Source organism: Panulirus ornatus, chromosome 33, assembly GCF_036320965.1.
Source record: "Panulirus ornatus isolate Po-2019 chromosome 33, ASM3632096v1, whole genome shotgun sequence".
Classification (NCBI taxonomy): domain Eukaryota; kingdom Metazoa; phylum Arthropoda; class Malacostraca; order Decapoda; family Palinuridae; genus Panulirus; species Panulirus ornatus.
Window position 1 is genome coordinate 9,144,923 of NC_092256.1, and position 20,792 is coordinate 9,165,714.

Below are 20,792 nucleotides of genomic sequence, written 5' to 3' on the forward strand. Positions count from 1 at the left end.
AAGATATAGAGAAAGAATTAATGTTGTCTTAGGAAATTTACTCTAAAGGTATTGTATGTGTGGGAAAGATTAAAAAACGTAGAATGTCAGCATTGAAGGATCAATATGAAATGTGGAGGAACAAATAAGTGTAACCTTTGATTATGTGAAGAATGAGACTGTGCCGCATTATCAAATGCTGTAGTCTGACATAAACTGGAACATGTTAGCAGATGACTGAGAGGGGAATGAGACTAACAGAACCGATTGGAGATGCTTTTCTAGAACAGTTAATTTGAAAACCAACTAGAAGTAAAATCATTCTTGATCTTGTTATCACCAGTGACACAGACTTAATCAACTCTTGCAAAGTAGATGAGAGTTTATCAAACAGCAGTCACAGTTTGATTAGATTAAAGATAGATTTAGATTATTAAATAAATGACAACAAATTCTTGATTCCAGATTGAAGGCAAGCAGAATTTGAAAACGTTAGACGCAAAATTTGTAGTACCAATCGGACAAAACTTCTTGACATTCACACAGTAGAGGAAATATGGAATAATTCTAAAAGCACACCACTCGAGATTGAAAATAAACATATTCCACAAATCACGAAGAGAACTTGCAGTATGTCAAAACCATTGTGGGTGAATAGAAGAATAGAAGACTAATTTGCCAAAAGGAGAAAACATATAAGAAATACAAATCAATGGGGACCAATGAAAATTGCCAGGAAGTAATCAAAATTCAAAGAGAGTTTAAGAAGGTCATAAGACATAGTAAACGTGAAGAAGAAAAAATTTCCATGAAAGTAAAGACTAATCCTAAGGAATCCTTCAAGACAGTAAAAGAAGGAATGAGACCATTGTGAAACAAACATGACACACTAACTACTGATGACAAGGAAATGGCTACCATACGAAATTATTCCTTTAGCTCCGTATTCATGATTGGAGAAACATCTTGAATACCACAACCAGTGAAAATATTTCAAGGCTCCAATGAAGAAGGGTTAAAGGTTAGAGAAATAAAGAACTCCGAAGTACTTAAATACCTGACCAGTTAAATCCCAACAAATCCAACGACCCAAATAACTTTGCTCCAAGATTTTTAAAAGAGGTCAGGAGACATCTGATATACCCTATAACAAAAATATTCAGCAAATCTTTATCAGATGGTCAGATGCCAGCTGACTGGAAACTGGCAAATGTTCCTCTTATTTATAAAAAAGGAGACAAAAAGTGTGCCTTGAACTACTGCCCAATCAGCCTTATGTCAGTGTTAGGTAAAACGATGGAGAAAATAATATAAGATGAGATTGTCACATTTCCAGATTGCAAGATTACATAGGACAGTCAACATGGAATCTGCAGTAGAAGATCCTGCCTGACAAATTTGCTGGAATTTTTTTTTGTTATCAGAATTAGGACAAAAAAGTTTCATCTGATGCAGTATATTTAGATTTCCATAAGGCTTTTGATAAAGTACCTCACAAGAGACTTTTACATAAACTCAAAACACATGATATTGGTAAAGAACTCTGTACAGGGATCAGAGACTGGCTTTCCAGAAGAAAGCACTGTGAAGTATTAAATGGCAAAGCCTCAGATTGGCTAGGCGTAACGAATGGTATGCCACAGTGGTTGGTTCTAGGCCCAATTCTTTTTATAGTGTACATTAATGACCTAGAACTCGGTCTCATATCTAAGATTTCCAAATTTGCTGACAATACTGTAAACTAGGAGTTAGAGCTGTAAACAGGGGGGCTGCAAAATGATTCAAAGGGGTCTTAATTTACTAGCAGAGTAGTCAGACAGATGGCAAATAAAGTTTAATGTTGACAAGTGTAAAGTTATGCGTGTTGGAGACAAGAATATACGCTATGACTACAAACTATTTGGAAACCCTTTACTAAAGGAAATGAAGAAAAGGACCTTGGTGTTGTCATTAGCAACAATCTGAAGTACTTTAAACAGTGTCAGGCAGCAAGTGAATAAGGCAACCAAACATTAGGTTTCATAATCAGGAACATAGATTACAAGATCAGAAACAATTCACATACTCTATAATTCTCTCGTCAGACCACGCCTTGAATATGCAGTCTAGTTTTGGTTTCCAAGCTTTAAAAAAGATGAGGAAGAATTAGAGCAAGTACAACATCGTGCAACAAAATTGATCCCATCCCTTAGATATCTGCGAAGAGAGGCTAAAGTGATTGGATCTCTTTATTAAAAAATGTATAATTTGTGGCGACTTAATCCACATGTTCAAAATTATGAACAAGTTTGATAAAGTACATCAGGAACATCTTTTCAAAATACAATGAAATGCAGTTTCCAGGACAAATGGAATAAAACTCAAACCTAAAAGATGTAGTATGGACTTGGGGAAAAATCTTTTTCTATAGGTGTGTTGAGCACTGGAATAAGATACCATCAGATGTTGTGAATGCTAAGACTATAAATGCCTTCATAAGCTGTTTAGACAAATATGAATTCCTGTATACTCTGAGAAAAATGCCTGAAATAAACTGTATAAATGACTCGATAATAGAGACAGTAGAAGGCTAATGTGCAGCAGCGGGGAGTCATTGGTAGCTTAAAAACTGTTTAGTTGAATTACATTTTCTTGTCGTGTTGAACTCCTTTTTTCCTTATCTTTTTTTACCAGACAACTCAGTCATGGGCTAATTAGGCCCTCCTGTTGTCTGTCTTTCTTGTGTAAACTCATGACATTATGAATGTGGGGAAAAATATCTGAAAGGAAATGTCTTTGTCAGTAATTACATTAATAATTATGGTTTGGTATGATTTATTTGTATGACCATTTATGTTTTGTTTCACACAACTTTATTTTCTTTTTTTCCTCTAGGTGGAAAGGAGTTTATGCACCAGTACACTTTAATGCGACATTTACCGACACACACAGATGAGAGGAATTTTCGATGCAATCAATGTGGGAAGGCCTTTAGACAGATGTCCACTCTCTCACAACACAAAGCCACTCATTCTGAGGTAATCTTATTTATTATATGTGTTTGTGATCATTTGTTTGTGCACATGGGAGCCACAATATTTATCAGTATATTTCTCTCTGCTGGTCTTATGAATTTTCCATTCATTTCAGTGTATACTGTTTCTTTATATGGCTTATTTCATATTTCACTTACTTTCCTTCTTAACTATTTTTCTCATGAACTTTCCAGCTCTAGATAGTTAATGGACTTTTTTCATTTCATTTTTCCTAGATCATTCTTAAAGCTGGCACAATTCATGATGAATGATGTTTGATCTTCCCTAAATGGTTTCTCATATGGGCAGACCAACCCAGTCTTGCATAAACTACAAAGTTGAGTGTGCGTTGCAGTATCAAGATCATCACCTTGTGCTTGAAGGCAGTTTTATGGTAAACTCTGATAGGGTTTGCCTCCCATCTAACCCATCTAATTTTTTAGGCATCTCTTGGAAAGTTTAAGGTCACCTTGTAAACCATAAGGAGTAATTGTCTTTATGATGATATGATTATGCTTATTGTAGGTTGCCTACAAAGAATAGAGTTTTTTATATTTTAAGTTATGTTGCAGAAGTGACCAAATGAACCACAGTGGTACTGCCATCAAAACAAAACAAAACTTAGCACTCTATTTGTTTACATGCAGAGTCATCAGCTTGTGTTTCAGGCTTTAGCAAAGTTCTTGTACATAGATTTACTTTTGAATTGTGATTTGCTCATATATTCTGTAAAGAAATTGCAAGTATTGCCTCTTATAAAAATCTGTCTCTGGGTTTTGGCTTTTGTTTAATGTCATTTTGCTTACAGTATGAATTCATGATGAAAAACAAGTACCATCTGTATTGTAAAATGACTAGGTCCAGTATGAGAAACCAGCAAATCAGCATCTTTTGACTGAAAATATTGTGAAAACAATGGAGAAAAAAGTTGTAACTTCGGGGTTTTTGTTTATAAATCGAAGTATAGAGCAAATTTTGTTTTCATTTCTTTGCAGATTTGTAATCCAACACTTAATATATAAGGTTCTGCTTGTGTATTGGATGGTTTGTTGTGTACTTCCCAGTGAGCATTAATGGAACGAGTCCTCTGTCTCATAATTTCTCCAGGCATCACCCCTCTACAACCATTCCGTTCTGTTCAGTTTTAAGTTTCTGCCTTTTCTCTGTTATGCAGGTACTGTTTTGGCCACTGCTTTTGTGAACTGTCTGCAGAGTTGAAGATAAAAGATGGATAGATAGAGATACATGAGCTTATTTTTTTTTCAGTCAAGACCGTATGTGTGTGACATCTGCCAGAAAACCTTCAGTCGTGTCTCCACTTTGATATCCCATAAAAAAACTCACACTGAAGAAAAACAGCATAGATGTCACATTTGTGGCAAAGCTTTTCACCAAAAGGGTAAGTGTAACTGTAAATGTAATTTTTTCATAAATTTATGACTAGGTTTTTCTTTCTTTTTTCTTCTTATAGAATACCTGCATTATGAATAGGATGTTTGGATCACTTTCAACTATTAAAGAATACCTGCATTATGAATAGGATATTTGGATCACACTCTACTATGTTTTGTGTCCACAATTATTTTTTGCCTCTAGAGATTTCAACAGTACACCTGGTTTTCCAACCATCCAATATATAGGTCCTTGCTGAATTTATCATAGACCAGCTTGAGAAGTGGCAGCTATTAAGGGGACCAGACAAGGTAGGTATTGTTTATTCATTGATTATGATTAGGATAAGAGAATGAATACATTTTTTTAAGAAATCCTAAAACTGTTATTAAAGATATAGATTTCTCTCCAGGGATGGTCAGTATCATAAGTATAAGTTTTTATATTCCTCTAATCTCGTTCCTTCTGATTAGGTTGTAGCCCATCACCATTTGCTGACTGCCCATTCAGTGGTTGCAGCCTCGCTTGCTTATGGGTCTGCCTTCTGGCAGTCAGTAATCTCTACTTGGCAATGATATTGCTACCCTGCTTGCCAACCAATGGGCAACCTGCCCACCTCATATTTCTTGTACCTCAGAAATATGTAGGATGGTTTTTTATTGGCCTTTGCTTTTGACCAACTTTTCTACACTTCTATGCATAAGTATTATTCTATAATGTGAGTGGATGTAGAGATGTACGAAGTGAGAGAGTCATGGTAAGTACTCCTCCTCCTCCTCATAGTACTACTATCACTACTACTACTACTACTACTACTACTACTACCACTACTACTACTACTACTACTACTACTGCTAATCCTCCTCCTTCTCCTCCAACTCATCCTCCTCCTTCTCCTCCTCTTTCTCTTCTTCCTCCTTCTCCTTCTCTTTGATATGATGGTCATTAATGCTTATAACAGTCAATCACTATCCAACTACACAGGTTGCTAACAATGCTCAGGAGACTTATTTTTGTATAATTCTTAAACTCACTTTTATTCCCTCCCTTTATGAAGCAGAACAATTACTAGTAAAGCCTTCATCAAATCATCATGTATCTGACCACTAGAAGATATAGTAAATTGATACTACAAGTTTACATTTTAATTTTTTTTATTCACTTATTTTTCTTTCCCTACTCCTGCACACACACACATGTACACACTCACGTTTTCATACTGATTCATTAAGAGGTTCATAATATGTCAAAACTATTGTTTTCTTATGAATTAAGCTCCAGCAGTCATGCTTATTGAAAAGACGTGCATTGGTCTTATATTCACAGCGTTCTAGCCACATAATTCACCTTTGTTCCTGCTAGTCCACTTAAGCACCTGCATACTGTTTTCAGGAGTGCTTCCTGCTCACTTCTGCAAAAATCATACATTTCCACTTCACTTTTCATGTCAGAGAAATCACAAATAGAGATTTTCTCCCTCTTTTGATAAACTCATCCAGCACTCTACTTACTTTTTAAAGCATAATATTGGTTAAATGGGCAGCATAAGGTGGGTGAATGAGGTAGATGGATGCATCAATCACCACACACACATGAGATGGGGCAAGATCTAAAAAAAGCTAAGGACTACTCCTATGCTTCCTAAAGTATTACTGAGGCCTGTAAGCAGTTCAAGTAACTTATCCTTTTTTGGGATTGCAAGTTGATTTTACAGCAACACATTTGTTGTGAAAGAGGCTTGAACATACAAATATCATTTAAAAGCTACATTTGGTAGCAAATACATGACAGGATAGTGAAGAATGGTTCTGTATCTGTTATCCTAAAAAATCAGGAATTTGAACAAAGCTCATTTCAAAGGAATTTAGATTTAGATTTCTTTTCTTATATTGGTTAAAAACACTTTTTTTTATTGCTGTAAACAGTTATGATAGTGGATGTAATGTGTAGCAGAATATTTTTTTTCTTTATGCCCAAATGGTTTGTTGAATAGGTACATACATGGAGTAGCCATTTTATGCTAGCATGGAATGACTATCTGTACCTGATTTTTATCTCTCCAGCATGGTTTAGTGCTGTTGAATTTTTATCAAACTCATTGAGTTTATCCATTTCATTGTTATTCAGCCCATAATCAGAGATGCAGACAGAGACAAGTGTTTGCATTTTGTAGAAGCTTTTATGATGATTAAACTCTGGTTCACAGAATATATAGTTGAATAACAAAAAATGAATCATATTAATCTTGTAGGAGCTTTCATGATGATTAAACATAGTTCTGCTTCACAGAATGTATAGTTACATAATAAAAAATGTATCGTATACATCTTGGAGTTTTTGTGATTGATATTAATGGGTATGTAGTTTTGGTTTGTTGAATATATTGGTGCATAGCAGAGAGCATATCACATTTAGTTTCTTATAGGTAGTGAACTGGTATGGGGTTTCATGGTTGCTTGTATGTATTGATCTTAAATATTGTGAGTCTGGATGTAGGATAATAGCTATTTGATTTCTCATTTGTTTAATGGATATTTTCTTTCATTGCAGGTAATTTAAAAAATCATCTTTTCACCCACACAAATGAACGACCATATAAATGTGACATATGTGGGAGAGGCTTCAATCAGTCCTCTAATCTTCAGTGTCATAAAGCAAAAGTAAGCTCATTAAATGCCTGTTTAGAGCATTTTTTTTTCTTTTGATTTATCTCTGCTGTTTCTTGGGAATAGCTTTCTTAATTGCTCTTCCAGTTTGTTAAGTTCTTTTGTTTTCCGCTTCAGAGTAGCAGGTATGGCATACGGTATTGGAAATCTGTGTGATCAAAAATTTCACCTATGAAGACTCTGTGCTATGTTTGTTTCTATATCTCTGATGCCCATTCCCTCCATGATCTCCCATTAAGGGGTGGCATGGCAAAAGTCTCCACTTATCCCTTTCCTTACATGCCTCCCTTGCATACCCCATTCCACACATTCTTCCTCCATTTCACTCGTTTCAGTACTTGTTTCTACTTGGCCAACCCTATTTAAGAGGACACTACACCCTGATAGTAGGAGGTGATGGAACTATATAGATGTTTAATTTATATTACTCTGAAGCTTCTTTGATATAGTATTGCATTGTGAACTTAAGTGGTGTATTCTGGAGTGTTTCAAACAGTTGTTATTGAACAGAGTTAGTAAAAAAGAATTTTGCAGTGATTTGCACACAGTAACCTTGTTCTAGTCCTCTGATATGAAATATCTTACTTGCTCATTGTAAGAAAGAAAGGTTTGAGGTTATATAAAGTGCATACGGGCTTATATTTAGGCTGCATGCATGCAAGGGAGCTCTGGTTTCAGTGCATTACACATGACCGCTAGAGACTGAGTGTGAACGAATGTGGCCTTTGTTGTCTTTTCTTAGCGCTACCTCGCACTTGCGCGGGAGGGGGGGGCGCCATTTCATGCGATGGGAATGGATGAAGGCAGCAAGTGTTGATGTGTACATGTGTATATATGTATATGTCTGTGTATGTATATGTATGTATACGTTGAAATTTATAGGTACGTATATGTGCGTGTGTGGGCATTTATGTATATACATGTGTATGTGAGTGGGTTGGGCCATTCTTTCGTCAGTTTCCTTGCGCTACCTTGCTAACGTGGGAGACAGCGACTAAGTATAATAAATAAATTTATAAAGCATGCAAGTTTTGTGACAAATGCTTACTGAAATGTAAGTGGAATAGATGAAACAGATAAGCTTCTGGAAATGGTGGATATTTTTAGGGTTGATTTGGAACAAAGCAGAACATAAAAGGAATATTTGTTATGAATGGAGTGAAGGGTGTTCATTCAGGCTTGTTCAATTGTTTTTGGTTATTATACAAGAGAGTTCTTGGAGTTTTGTTGGAAAATATGTACTAAAAGTCTTGTTTATTGCAAATATGTGATATCTATGTTTTTGAAAATTCATGTTGGGTAGATGCAGAATAAGTGTAAAAGATGTATACACCATACACCAACTCCATCTGGACAGTCTTTTTAAATACAGATTAACACCTGAGGTATTAGTTCAGGAAGACTGAAAACTGGGAGAGTGACAAGGGTTCAGAGGGGAGAACGATATTACAAAGGAGGAGTTAATGGAACAATGATGCAAGTTTAGAATGGAAAAGTAAATGTGGATGGCATGATGAAACAACAGTTGAATGGGTGTAGGAGGTTTCGTGCAGCAAGGCAAAACGATTATAATCGTACTTGATTGAAACCAGTAATTGTTTGATCACATAAAGGGATTAATGATGACTTTAATAACTATAAAGAAATGTCATCATAGCAAAAGTGTACGCTAAGATTTTGATTGACAATATAAAAAGATTGCTGAATCTTTGGTAGATGAAGGACAAAGAGAGTATAGGAAAGGAAGATGGTATGTATATTAGATGTGTATACTCTCATATGCTGTTTGAATGTTTGAAACACAGAGGTATGGTAAAGTGCACGGGAGAATGGTGATTGAGAAGGTTGTGGCATGCACAGACTAGAAGCAGTGTTGCTTCAGTAGAGGGAAAGGATATGTGTGTAAGTTATTTGCTTTGAAAAAATATGTTTGAGGTGTCCCTGGACTCTGCCTGCAGTTGGTAACATTGAGAGTGAAAAACCTCTTTGACATGGCATTGTAAGCATCTTTGGGTGAGAAGGAGCACATCATTGTTTAGGCTTTTTCAGCCTCAAAGCTACAGGAGCCACAGAATTAATGTGTGTGATAAGTTCTATGAATCTGGAGAATATGTATGATAGGGATGACAGAAATGTCTTGCAGTGGCTACTGTGATTATATAGGGCTATTAGAAAGACAAAATGAGTTTTTACCAAGAAAGTAAGGTATGTGAATGAATAAACTGGGAGGATGGTGAGTGATTCCCAGTGAAGATGGGTCTTTGTTAAGGATTTTCTGTAGTTTAATCTGTTTATGGACAGGGTAGTGTGGGAGATAAATGTTAGGGTCATAGAGCTAAGGGTAACTTTGCAGTATACTGGAATTGGAGGGACTTGTGAGGTAAATCAGTAGCTTTTTGCAGATGACATGGCTTTTGCTGATAGATTCCATAGTTAAGTTCCAAAGGCAAATGGAAAGTTTGAGAAAGTGTTTAAAGAAGAAATATGAAAGTTCATATGAAGAAAATAAGATGAAGCAAGTGTAAATTCAGATGAGGAGAACCTGGAGGAAGTGCAGGGCTTTATGTAACTAGGATTGGACTTAGTAATGGATCAAAACATAGGTTTTGAAGAGAGTCACGTTGAAAGGAGGATTAAGTTCCTAGGCACAGTAAGGAGTGTGTTGAAGGAAGGGTCATTGTTCATTAAGGCAAAGATGGGTAAAGATATAGTAGTCCCAGTAATATTGTCTTGGGCCTTGAATGTGAAGGAAAGGAAGAGGATGGATATACTGGAAATGAAATGCCTGAGGATGATATGTGGTGTAAAGTGGGTTGATCATGTAAGAAATGATATCGTCAGAGAGGGATGTGGTAGTGAGCATAGTTTGATCGAGCAGGCTGACCAGGGTGTGATGTAGTGGTTCACGATGAATGGGGAAGATGAGTGAAGAATGACAAGTTTCGTATATTGGAAGCAGAGGGATCAGATGGATGGTTAGACTGAGGAGGAGATGGAAAAATGGAGTAAAAGAAGCTTTAGGGGTATCAGGTCCTAAGCATTTAAGAGGTTAAGATGTATTGGAGGGAAAAAATTATCATAGTGTTGAGTATAGGAGGCAGTGTGCCATTAATTGACTGAACAGAGGAAGTGCACATTGGTAAAGATATACCTTTTTAGTTGTGTTTAGGGTTTGACTGTGGTCCAAGAGTCTATGGTTTTGACATTATGCATGACAGCTAGAGGTTAGATGGTTGGAAATGAGACTATTTTCATTTATCCTATTGCTTCCTTGTGAAGGCAGGAAAGAGTTCAGTATGAAAAAAGTCATGTCATTATGGTAGCCATCATGTTATATTGTTATTCACAGAAAATAAGCCACAGTAGGTTGAAACATTTCCTCTTTACAATACAATTGTGGATATTGTTATTGTTGGTGTGATATTTCTTGGTGTATATTTGCTTGTTGAATTAATTATTTTGTGTATTTTCTTTTTTGTAAGTCTCATGCAGATGGAACTCTCAACTACCATTATGTAACTGATAAATACAAGTGCAACTACTGCGACCATACCTTTGCACGAAGAGCTCAGTTAAGACAACACGAAGAATATAAACATGGTGTTAGGAACCTACATGGTTCACGTATGTTGTCAGGATCTGGGTCACGGATGACAACCAGCAATAATGCACTCCTGCGGAAGAGAAAAATTGGAAATGTTCGCATTATTCAGTTACCGAATGGTGATCGAACTTTTCAAGAGGTTTGTATTGAATAGAGTTTTAAATATATATTATTTTTTGTGACTGAGAGAATGCTGTAATGACTGTAAGTGTCTGGAAGTACTGATTATACTTAGTATTGTGATTTGTTTATTAAGGTTATTCAATGTAATTTGTAAAATGTTTACCAATAGTTACTTAGCACATTGGAGGATGAGAGGCATGCATGGGACAGTGAATTGGAGCGATATGGCATATGGTAGGTGACATGACGACATTGGGCTGAACCAAGACATATGGAATGATCTAGTGAAACCATGTAATTTTTCTCTGGGGCTTGGCTTTGGATGGGGGCATGACAGCTACAGAATGGATGAGAAAATGAAGCAATTGTTTCCTCTTTTTCTGAGTCTTATTCTGCTAAAGTGGGAAATAGCAAACAATCTAAAAGATAATTTTGAAAATATGACATAGATTCATTAACAAATACCATTATGTTAAAATGTAGAGGCAACTCCTGTGTAAGCATCTAATGTTTTGATTCTCATGTGTTCGTTGAGCAGATAGGAGGAAATGAAGTTCTACCAAGGCAACGTAAGATGAAGCCGAAGTCAAATGTAAGTTCTCTGTTTACTTTTTCATATATACTCCATTAGCATGTCGTCCAGCTTAAGTTTGGTTTCACTTTGTATTTGTTTCTGTTCAACTAACTTCACACTGCTCTTTAGTTCTCTGTATAAGTTTATACCTCTCCAGTAGTCCATCTTTTTATTTTAACCCTTGTCTTTCCTACATTACATCATTCCTTCATTTGTTTACTCTTGCAGATTCCATACCCATATTGCAAAAAATCAGTCTTAGCTACTTTTACTATAGAGTCTTCTTTCTCTTGCATATATTTTACATATGAGCTGTGTTGGTTTCACCACTCTTTTCCATAGAATGTGCTGCACTTAATGGTACTTTATGTCTTTTTATGAAAATCTTGTAACAGGAGGTGAATTCTGGTTTGCATGTTCATTCACTTAGATTTATCTTACACTTTCATGATCCATGCTTTTCCAAAACTTTGTTTTATTATTATTATTCACGTTCAGCCATGCTCCTCCTACTTACATAATTAGAATGGCCTGCCATTCTTACCAGCTCTTCCTTTAATCTAGCTAAGAGCATCATCAGCAGCTGTCGCAGTTTCAAGTTGTTTCTCTATAATTAGTTAATGCCCTTCAATTATGCAACCTTCCTGTCTTCTTGCATAAGGTTCCATCCATAAGTAAATCTGATAACCGTCAAAGTGGATGCACCCCCTCAGAACTTATTTTTTATTTACCTGAGTTTTGTAAAATAGTTTTTTATCCCTATAGATATAACCACTGGTATTATATAGTGCTGTGATAATGTATAATGGGCTGAAACCACAGCTCCCCTTCCACATCCCAGGCCCCACGAACCTTTCCATAGTTTACCCTGGCCACCTCACATGCCAAGGTTCATTCCATTGAGAGCTTGCCGATCCCTGTATACCACCTTGTTCCAATTCACTCTTATCTCATGAGTGCCTTTCATCCTCCTACATGTTCAGGCCCTCATCACCCAAAATCATCTATCCTTCCAACTCCAATTTAGTCTTCCCTTTTTCCTTTTTCCCTCCACATCTGATACACATATCCTCTTTGTTAACCTCTCCTCATTTACTTCATATGTCCAAACCATTTCAGCATACCCTTTTCAGCTCTCTCACCCACACTTTTTAGTACTTCACCTCTCTCTTACCCCTTTTATTTCTTACCTGATCAAATCAACTCACACCTCACATCATTGTCCTCCAACATCTTATTTCCAACATATCCACCCTTGTCTGCACATCTTCACCTTCAAACCGTATCTCACATCCATATAACATTGTTGGGATTACTATTCTTTCAAACATACCAATTTTTGCCCTCCTACACAACAACCTCTCTTTCCCCACATTCTTCAATGACTCCAGAACCTTTGCCTCCTCACTCACCTTATGACTCTTCCACTTTCCACATATCCAAAACTTTTCTCCATTCAAACTGTGACACACCTCAACTAACCTGTCTGCCAACCCTGTGAAATCTAATAACCTTGCTTTTATTTACGCTTACTATGAACTTACTCCTTTCACACACTTCCAAACTCATTCACCAACTTCTGCAGTTGCTCTCTCAAATCCCCCACCAGTGCTGTATCATCAGCAAACAACTGACTGACTTCCCTAGTTCCTTCATCCCTTTAAGACTCTCGCATTTACTGCTCTCACCACCCCATCCATAAACATATTAAACAGCCATGGTGACATCACACAACCCCACTGCAAACCACCTTTCTCTTGGAATTACTCTCTCCACTTTTACTACTCATATGCTTACCATAAACACTTGACAATAACTCCCCCTCTCTTCCCAGTCTTACAGATGCCTTACACTCTTGATGAAAATTTCTCACAGCTTCTAAATGATTTCCTCTCGCACCGTACAATGTCAAGACCTTTCATAAGGCCTGTGGCATATTGTGACATTATCAAGGGAAAGGGAAGTAATGTAGAATGGTAAGATTCAGTAGCACACGTAAGGGAATATGTGTAAGGTAGTCTTCATGGTGGGTGGATAAAGAATTATATACATCAAGTGATTTTATGTTATTAGACTTTGAATGTTTTGTATTTGAATGAAGATCCCCATTTGCAGTGAAATAGATATAACCATATACTCTACAGTGTCAGCTGGTCTTTGGTTATAATCATCTGATCCAGGTTTTTCGACCAATTTCTGTATTTTTTGCACTGACTATATTTTCTGTCTTTTTAGGTGAAAAATGGAATTCTGATTGAACCAATAGACACAAAGGCTATGCATCGAGCTTTAGCTGCTGGAAGAACTCCATTTGCTCTCCTGAAACCCAGTAAAGGGGTTCCTGTTGTTGTCAAAGTGCAGTTTGCTTTAGGAAGCAAGCATGTAAGTATAAGTTAACAATATTTTCATTTTCAAACTTTGTTTAAAAAATTTCATTGTGTTTCAGGTAACACAATTTTTAAAAGATGTACTAAGGTGAATTATTATACTTTACATTATTGATTGTTAGTCTTCTTGGAGCATTAAGTTTACAGAAATCACAAGAAGAAAGCTGAAGATTTCAAAGGATAGGGTAGTTATGCTGAGTGAGTAGATGTTCCTTCCAAGAAAATTATGTTTTGATATGTACTAATAAGTAAAAAGTCTGTCACACTTGCTATATATAATGCTACAAAAGGCAGGGTTTAATAAAAAGCTTGTCAATATACCCTGCACAAAGTGCATAAAGAATTCTTAAAAAGAGCAACATTTTTCTGTGTATAACATACCATATAGCATATGATTTTTTTTTTTTTTTTTTTACTTTCTTTTTAGAGTAAGACCCTGTTATTAGGCAGTGTGCTTGTTGCCTTTGGGCAACCATGGAATCAAAAGGGGTCTAAAGTAAAGCGAATGCTTAGTCTCCCAATCTCATTTATTCTTTTTTGCTACATTTTCATTTCATTCGTGATTTGTGCTCTAATGTGTACAGACTACACATTGTCCTTAAGAATTGGCTCTTTTCCCAGTTGAATATTTTTTGTGGTCTCATTGTCCTTCAGAAACTGGTGCCTGGTAAGTCTAATTTGTTTGCTTTACTTATTCATTTCCCATTGCATATTTTCCTATTTATGCTTTCCTGTTTGTGTATATCCAAATACTTAGGAGCTCCATTGAAGGGAATCCTCAGGCAGGGAAGTTAAAAGTTATCCATATATTAATGACTGTCCTCTTGATATAAACAGGTAACATCTTCCCTAAGTGGTAGCCAAAGAGTGTATTAAGAGTTTTTGAACAAATTTTTCTGTATTGTCATTAGGTCTCTGGTGCCTGAAAGTATGGGGATTTTCAGTGGCTGAAATGGTTTGGGAGGTGATATGATGAACTATAGAATTGAAGTACATAGGACAAAACATCTTTACAGAGGAGGGTTTCTATAGTGGTAAGCAGCCACTGACCAGGGATGTATATTACTGGTACTACCTGCCTGGGTGTTTGGAGGGTTAGTGATGGCTGCATAGTGAGAGCACTTGAGTACTTGTCAAGCTGTACTCCCTTGACCCAGGTAGCTGTCTTATCTTTCTGCCTCACCTACATGTGGACTGCTGGCATTTTGTCCACAAAAGTACCATCTCTCCATGTCATGCATAACACTTAACAACCCTTAACTCATACAACTCATTCTTTGTAACTTTATTCTTTGAGAGAACTATGTGATAACCCTGCCTTTGGCAAAATGGTAGGAGCAATAGATAGAAATTGTAGGTCAGAATGTTGCACAGAAGCAGTAGGTAGAAACATCAGATAGAAGTAGTAGGTTGGAACATTAGGTAGACTTATTAGGTAGAAGTAGTCGGTAGGAACATTAGGTCGGAGCCTCTGAAAATACCATGCTAGAATTGTCTTCTGCTATTGGCCTGTTAAGTGAGAGGCACTAAGGACCCTGGGGTTCAATGGTTATGGAGACTTTTGATGTGGCTGTCACCTTGAGGGAGTTCCCAAAGGGAATAGGGATCATAAATATAGATAGATTGGTTTTTATAGTCTAGCTTAGCCTTATAAGTAAAATGATTTTGTAGTACCAGTTTTGGTAAAAGATTTGTCCTTTTTATAACATGATGTACTGAAAAGTGCAAAATTGTAATGTTTTTATGTATCTTCTAGATGCTTGTTCCAGCCACAGCCAGTGAGCTAAGGAGTGCTGGCAAATTTACTGTGTCTAGTCAACAGAGTGGTACAAAGGCTGTGCAAATCAAGGTAAATATAATTTATATATATAAACTGAATATGACAAAATATGCTGTTTGATGAATTCTTTTTACTTGCATTTGAACTTGCTTTAGTTGGGTAAAATGATTTTAGTGATTGTCACCTGTTAAGCCATTACAGTCTTATAGAACTGACCTTGATATAATGTTTTTGTATGTTTTATTTTTTGTCAGAAAGTAACATAAGTCATGTTTTCTTGTCGGAAAGTAGCATAAGTCATGTATGCTCATCCCACACAGTATAGAAACTCATTATGCAGAAATCCTCTCAAACATTATATGTATGTTAAGGAACCAAATTCATTATATGGAAGGCTAAAATTTGTTTTTACTGAAGTTTGAACCTTCTGTTTTATAGATCTTATTTGTTATCATTGAACAGTGGATGGTGCTCATTTTCTGTGGTGTGTCACTTGTTCTTGTTCTTGCATAATTTTTTTTGGTCCAGTACACATCCCAAACTTTGGGCACCAGCATAAAATATTGAGTTGATATTACATGTTCATATATTTCACTCATTTTTAACATTATAAGTACAGTAACAATAAGTCAACATGACTTGGAGAAGGGCATTTAAGTTCTTGTGATAGTAAAAATCTTTTCTTAAGCAGGATGACTGAGAATGTGACCAAAGGTTATTCTTGCTGGAATGGAAGTATTTATTCCCTCTTCCTCGAGTCGACCCCTTCTTCCAATCCATCATTCAACTTTTTGGTCTGAGGTCATGCAGGCAAGGGATTGTGCATATCAGGCTTGGAAAAATTCTCTTTCCCTGACTTCCGTTCAGCTTTTATCACCGCCTGTAATAGTTACAAATATGTTATCTGTGAGGCAAAGCATTCCTTTATTAAAAGGAAGTGTGGTAACCTCTTCTTATCATCCAATGATAGGTTTTTCTGGTCTTTAGCTTAGGGCATCTATAACGACATCTGTCTCTACCTTTCCTTCACTTTTTCTGACAGTATTATATCTGTCTCTCTTGTAGACAAAGCAACTGTCTTTGGTTCCCTTTTCTCCTCTAACTCCACCTTGGATGACTAACATTCCTTCACCCCTTGATGCTCTTTTTTCTAATCCTGTGCCCCTTCCTGTAATCTCTTTTCAGGTTGTCTGAAAAGCACTTCTCTCTCTGGACACACGCAAGGTTTATGGTCCTGTTGTTTTGACATTACCATTTCCAGAGCCTTAGAATCCCCCCTCAACTCCTATATCGTTAGACACCTGGAAGCTCACAGTCTTCTCTCTGATCACCAGTATGGCTTATGTAAGGCGAGATCCACTGGTGATATTCTTTCCTCTCTTACTATATCTGGTCATCCTGCCTAAAAGATTTTGGGAAGTTTCGTGTAGTTGCCCTTAACAGATCCAAAGCTTTTGATAGGTTATGGCATTGGTCTCATTTCTAAGTTACCATATTTTGGCTTTCCTCCCTCACTTTGCTCCTTTATATCTAGCTTCTTGTCCAGCTGATCTATCATTATGGCTGTTGATGGATCAGCGTACTCCCTTTTCTCCATCATCATCAGTGTCCTTCAAGGTTCTGTCCTGTCCCTTACATTTTTTCTCCCTTTTTTTCAACAATATCATCTTCCACAAATAATCAAATGCACTCATATGCTGGTGATTCAATACTGCATTCATCCACATCCTTCAGTTTTGCTCCTTCTTCTTTCACTTGATCTGCATCTCAGCTTGACAGCTTTCTCAATAAACTCAGACTTGGACAGGATCTTTAAGTGGAGTGAAGAAAATCTAGTTAAGTGTTATTCCTCAGAGACCCAGTTCCAACGCATCTCTATGGCAAAAACTCCTTATGACTCCTGACTGCCCTTTAATGATTTGGTTCTGTAATTCAAGCTCTTGGCTCATTGAACCTATTAGGTATGTTACTCCTTTGATGGTTCTGAAATTCCAGCTCTTGGATCTATGAACATATAAGGTATGGCTGTAACATCCACTCTTTCTTGGGAACCCCACATTACAGGAATGGCTAAGTCTGCCTTTAAGAAACTGGATATCTAGTTTAGATGTCAAAACTTCTCTTTGAGCAGTTTCTCCATTTATACAAATGACTGATTCATCCTTGTATGGAGTAATGCTCTCACATTTGGGGTGGTTCCATCTCTGCATCCTTACTTGACGGAGTTGAATTGAAAGTGGTCCAACTTATAAACTGTCCTAGGCCATCTCCAAACTTGATCCTCTTGTCCTACACCACCATGTTGGTTCACTTTCCCCTCTTCTATAGGTATTACTTTGCTTTTTGCTCCCGAGAGTTTGCTGCTTGTGTGACCTGTGTGCCCTCACCTCTAACTAGACCATACAATACTCGACAAGGGTTGGCTGTTTTGATAACTACTACTTTCCCTACACCTCGAAGCTTTGGAACTGTACCTTTTCATGTCTTTCCCAATAACTAATTGTCTTGGCTCATTTTAAGGCATTTTTTTTTCACTTTCTCCAAAACTCATAATCACTTTTCCTCTTCTTTCCTCTTTCCCTTTCATAATTCTCATTATATTTTGATTAAGGCCAAGCCTTGATATGGACTTTTGTCTGTGACAGGAGCCCTCAACATGAAGAAAAAAAGTTATAATTTCTTTTCTTATGAAAATTTGCCCTGTTATTTACAAAAGATTGATTCATCTTGGATGGAGCACTGTTTTCACTTCTGGGGTGGTTTTAGCTCTGCATCCTTACTTGACAGAGTTAAGTTGAAAGTGATCCAACTTAACCCCCCCGTCTAACTTCAGAAATTGTCCCTTGTGCCGTACACCACAGTTTTGATTCCTTTTCCCATTTCCATAGGTATTACTTTGCTTTTTGCTCCAGAGAGCTGGCTGCTTGTGTGCCCCCACCACTAGCCAGACGATGCAATACTCAGCACGCTGCTGTGTCACATGATTACTGTGTGGCTTTTGGCGACTCAGGGTGGGTCGTTTTGATAACTATTTCTTTCCCCTACACCTAGAAGCTTTGAAACTCTCTATCTTCTCATGTCTTTCCCAATAACTATGACCTTGCTCATTTTAAAAAGACAGGTTTTTCACTTCATCCAAAATTCATGAATACTTTCCCTCGTCTCTTCTCTATCCCTTTCATGATCCTCTCTGTATTTCAATTAAGGCCCAGCCTTGATGTGGACTTTTGTGCATGACTGAAGCCCTAAAAAGAAAAAAAAAATCTGATCTTCTTCAGGCACCACTAATTCATTTTAAGCACAAGCTCCTGAGAGCTTGAAAAGTCTTAACATCTGATAATGTGGATGATGTTTATAGTTTTCTGATTGATTGGAAAGTAGGATGGAGATGGCAGAAGATTTAAAAACAAGTGATGACTGTTTAGGGTATATTTTCAGGGGGTAGAGTAGTTGAAATGTTAATATTTTTAGGTGGCTTGGGTATGTGAAAAGAATGCAAGATGGGGTGTTTACAAGGAGAGCGTATGATAGTACAGTTAAAGATGTTGGTATAGTATGGTTAAAGGGGTTGATGTGAGAGTAAGGCCACTTGTGATATGCGGAAATAGAGTGGAAAGTACTGAAGGGAGAGAAATGTGGGGAAGAATGCTTGGAATGCCGTATTGCCATGAGGCATGTAAGGACAAATAAGTAGAGACTCTTTTGCTGATGTCACTTCCTTGATGGAAGTTCCAAGAGGGAATAGGCATCAGAGATACAGATGAATAGACACACCAAAGCCTCCCTCATTCAATCCTTCCCTCCTTCCACTTTTGACTCACAGATCTCTGTCAGCCTTTCTTTACTCATTTTCTCTCTATATCAGAACCATTTCAGAACACCAAAGTTCTCTTGATCAGACTGCACTCTGCATTACCTCTGTCTTATACTGTCATCCTATACACATTCAACATGCCTCACACCACATATTGTCCTCGTGCATTTTATTTCCAACATGTGCACCCTTTTCCATTGTTTTGCACAGAGAGCCTAAGACCCGCATTCATAAAGTACTGTCATAGCAACTAAACCTTCAGATAAACTGAATTCATATGTAGAAGACACTGATGCTTTCTTTCCTTCCCTCATTGCACCCATGACCTTAGTACCATTCCCAGGTACTTAAAGCACTCCACTTCCTCGTGGCCTTCATCATTCATGTTTACACTCAAACCATCTTCTCTCACCTGATGCTGCCCCTTACTTTCGTTTGCATACACTCTCAGCATAATTCTTCTATATGTTTCCCATGCTCTGTCACCAGCATCTGGAATTTTTTTGTGGAGTCTGCTACCAAAACAGTGTCATCCTCAAACAGCAGTGAAGTTTATTCACTTTCCCTGCTCCCTGACTTCAGTTTATCATTAACTTGCCCCGCTCCCTAACACCCTTGATTTCATTTCCCTCACCACCCCATCTATAGATAGATAGATTAAATAACCGTGGTGACATCATACTACACCTTTGACAGAGACCCACCTTCACTAAGAACCATTCATCCTCCTCCCATCCTACTTGCACACACTCTCCAGCTGAAAAACCCAAAGTGCATATTCTGACTTTCCATTTACCCCATATATTCGTAGCTTATTGTCAAATGTATTTGCATCTTACAGGTTCCTGTTGTTGCAACTGTTGTCCAGCGCATTGATAGTGATGGGCAAGTCCACATGGACATTGAAGCACCTACTGAGGATGATGATGGAGTTGAAAGCATTGGACTAAACACAGACAATTCTGTGGCTGAGCAACAGGTATATTGTCTCTGTTATTATATTTACTTATGTAAGAATTAAACTAATCTAAGATCCAGGGGGAGTTGAAGTACAGTTTATTTATATTTTTGTATTGTGTTGTGGGATATGGCAGGACCCTATTGAGGTCACCTCTGTAACAACCTGTGCTGCTATCTCTACCACCACATCTGATGCTTTCCATTGCTACCAACATCATCACAGTATCACCACCTCTTGCACAGTGTCTACCACCACACGTACCACCTCCTTTGCGACCATCACCTCTGCCATCACCATCTTTTCCAGCTTCTCTTCCATCATATCTGCCATCTCTAGTATTCCCTCTGCCATCGTTTGTGCCACCACCCTTGCAACCAACTTTGCCGATTCTTTTGCCATCGCAGTGCTGTTACTCTTTCATCTACTTGTGTCGCCATTTCTTCCATCCCTTTTGATGTTACCCCCTCTACAACTGCATGTGCCGTTATGTCTGCCATC

The 20,792-nt window shown here is 37.4% G+C and overlaps 1 protein-coding gene across 1 annotated transcript in view; it reads left to right on the forward strand.

Moving 5' to 3' along the window:
• The window catches only part of LOC139759433 (uncharacterized), a 108,762-nt gene that overhangs the window by 35,978 nt on the left and 51,992 nt on the right, over positions 1 to 20,792 (forward strand). Inside the window, exons 5-12 of the mRNA XM_071681543.1 lie at positions 2,854 to 2,996; positions 4,260 to 4,392; positions 6,936 to 7,045; positions 10,534 to 10,794; positions 11,317 to 11,370; positions 13,588 to 13,734; positions 15,496 to 15,588; positions 20,175 to 20,312. Of these exons, the coding sequence (XP_071537644.1) occupies positions 2,854 to 2,996; positions 4,260 to 4,392; positions 6,936 to 7,045; positions 10,534 to 10,794; positions 11,317 to 11,370; positions 13,588 to 13,734; positions 15,496 to 15,588; positions 20,175 to 20,312 (1,079 nt within the window). The remainder of the gene's footprint in view (positions 1 to 2,853; positions 2,997 to 4,259; positions 4,393 to 6,935; positions 7,046 to 10,533; positions 10,795 to 11,316; positions 11,371 to 13,587; positions 13,735 to 15,495; positions 15,589 to 20,174; positions 20,313 to 20,792) is intronic.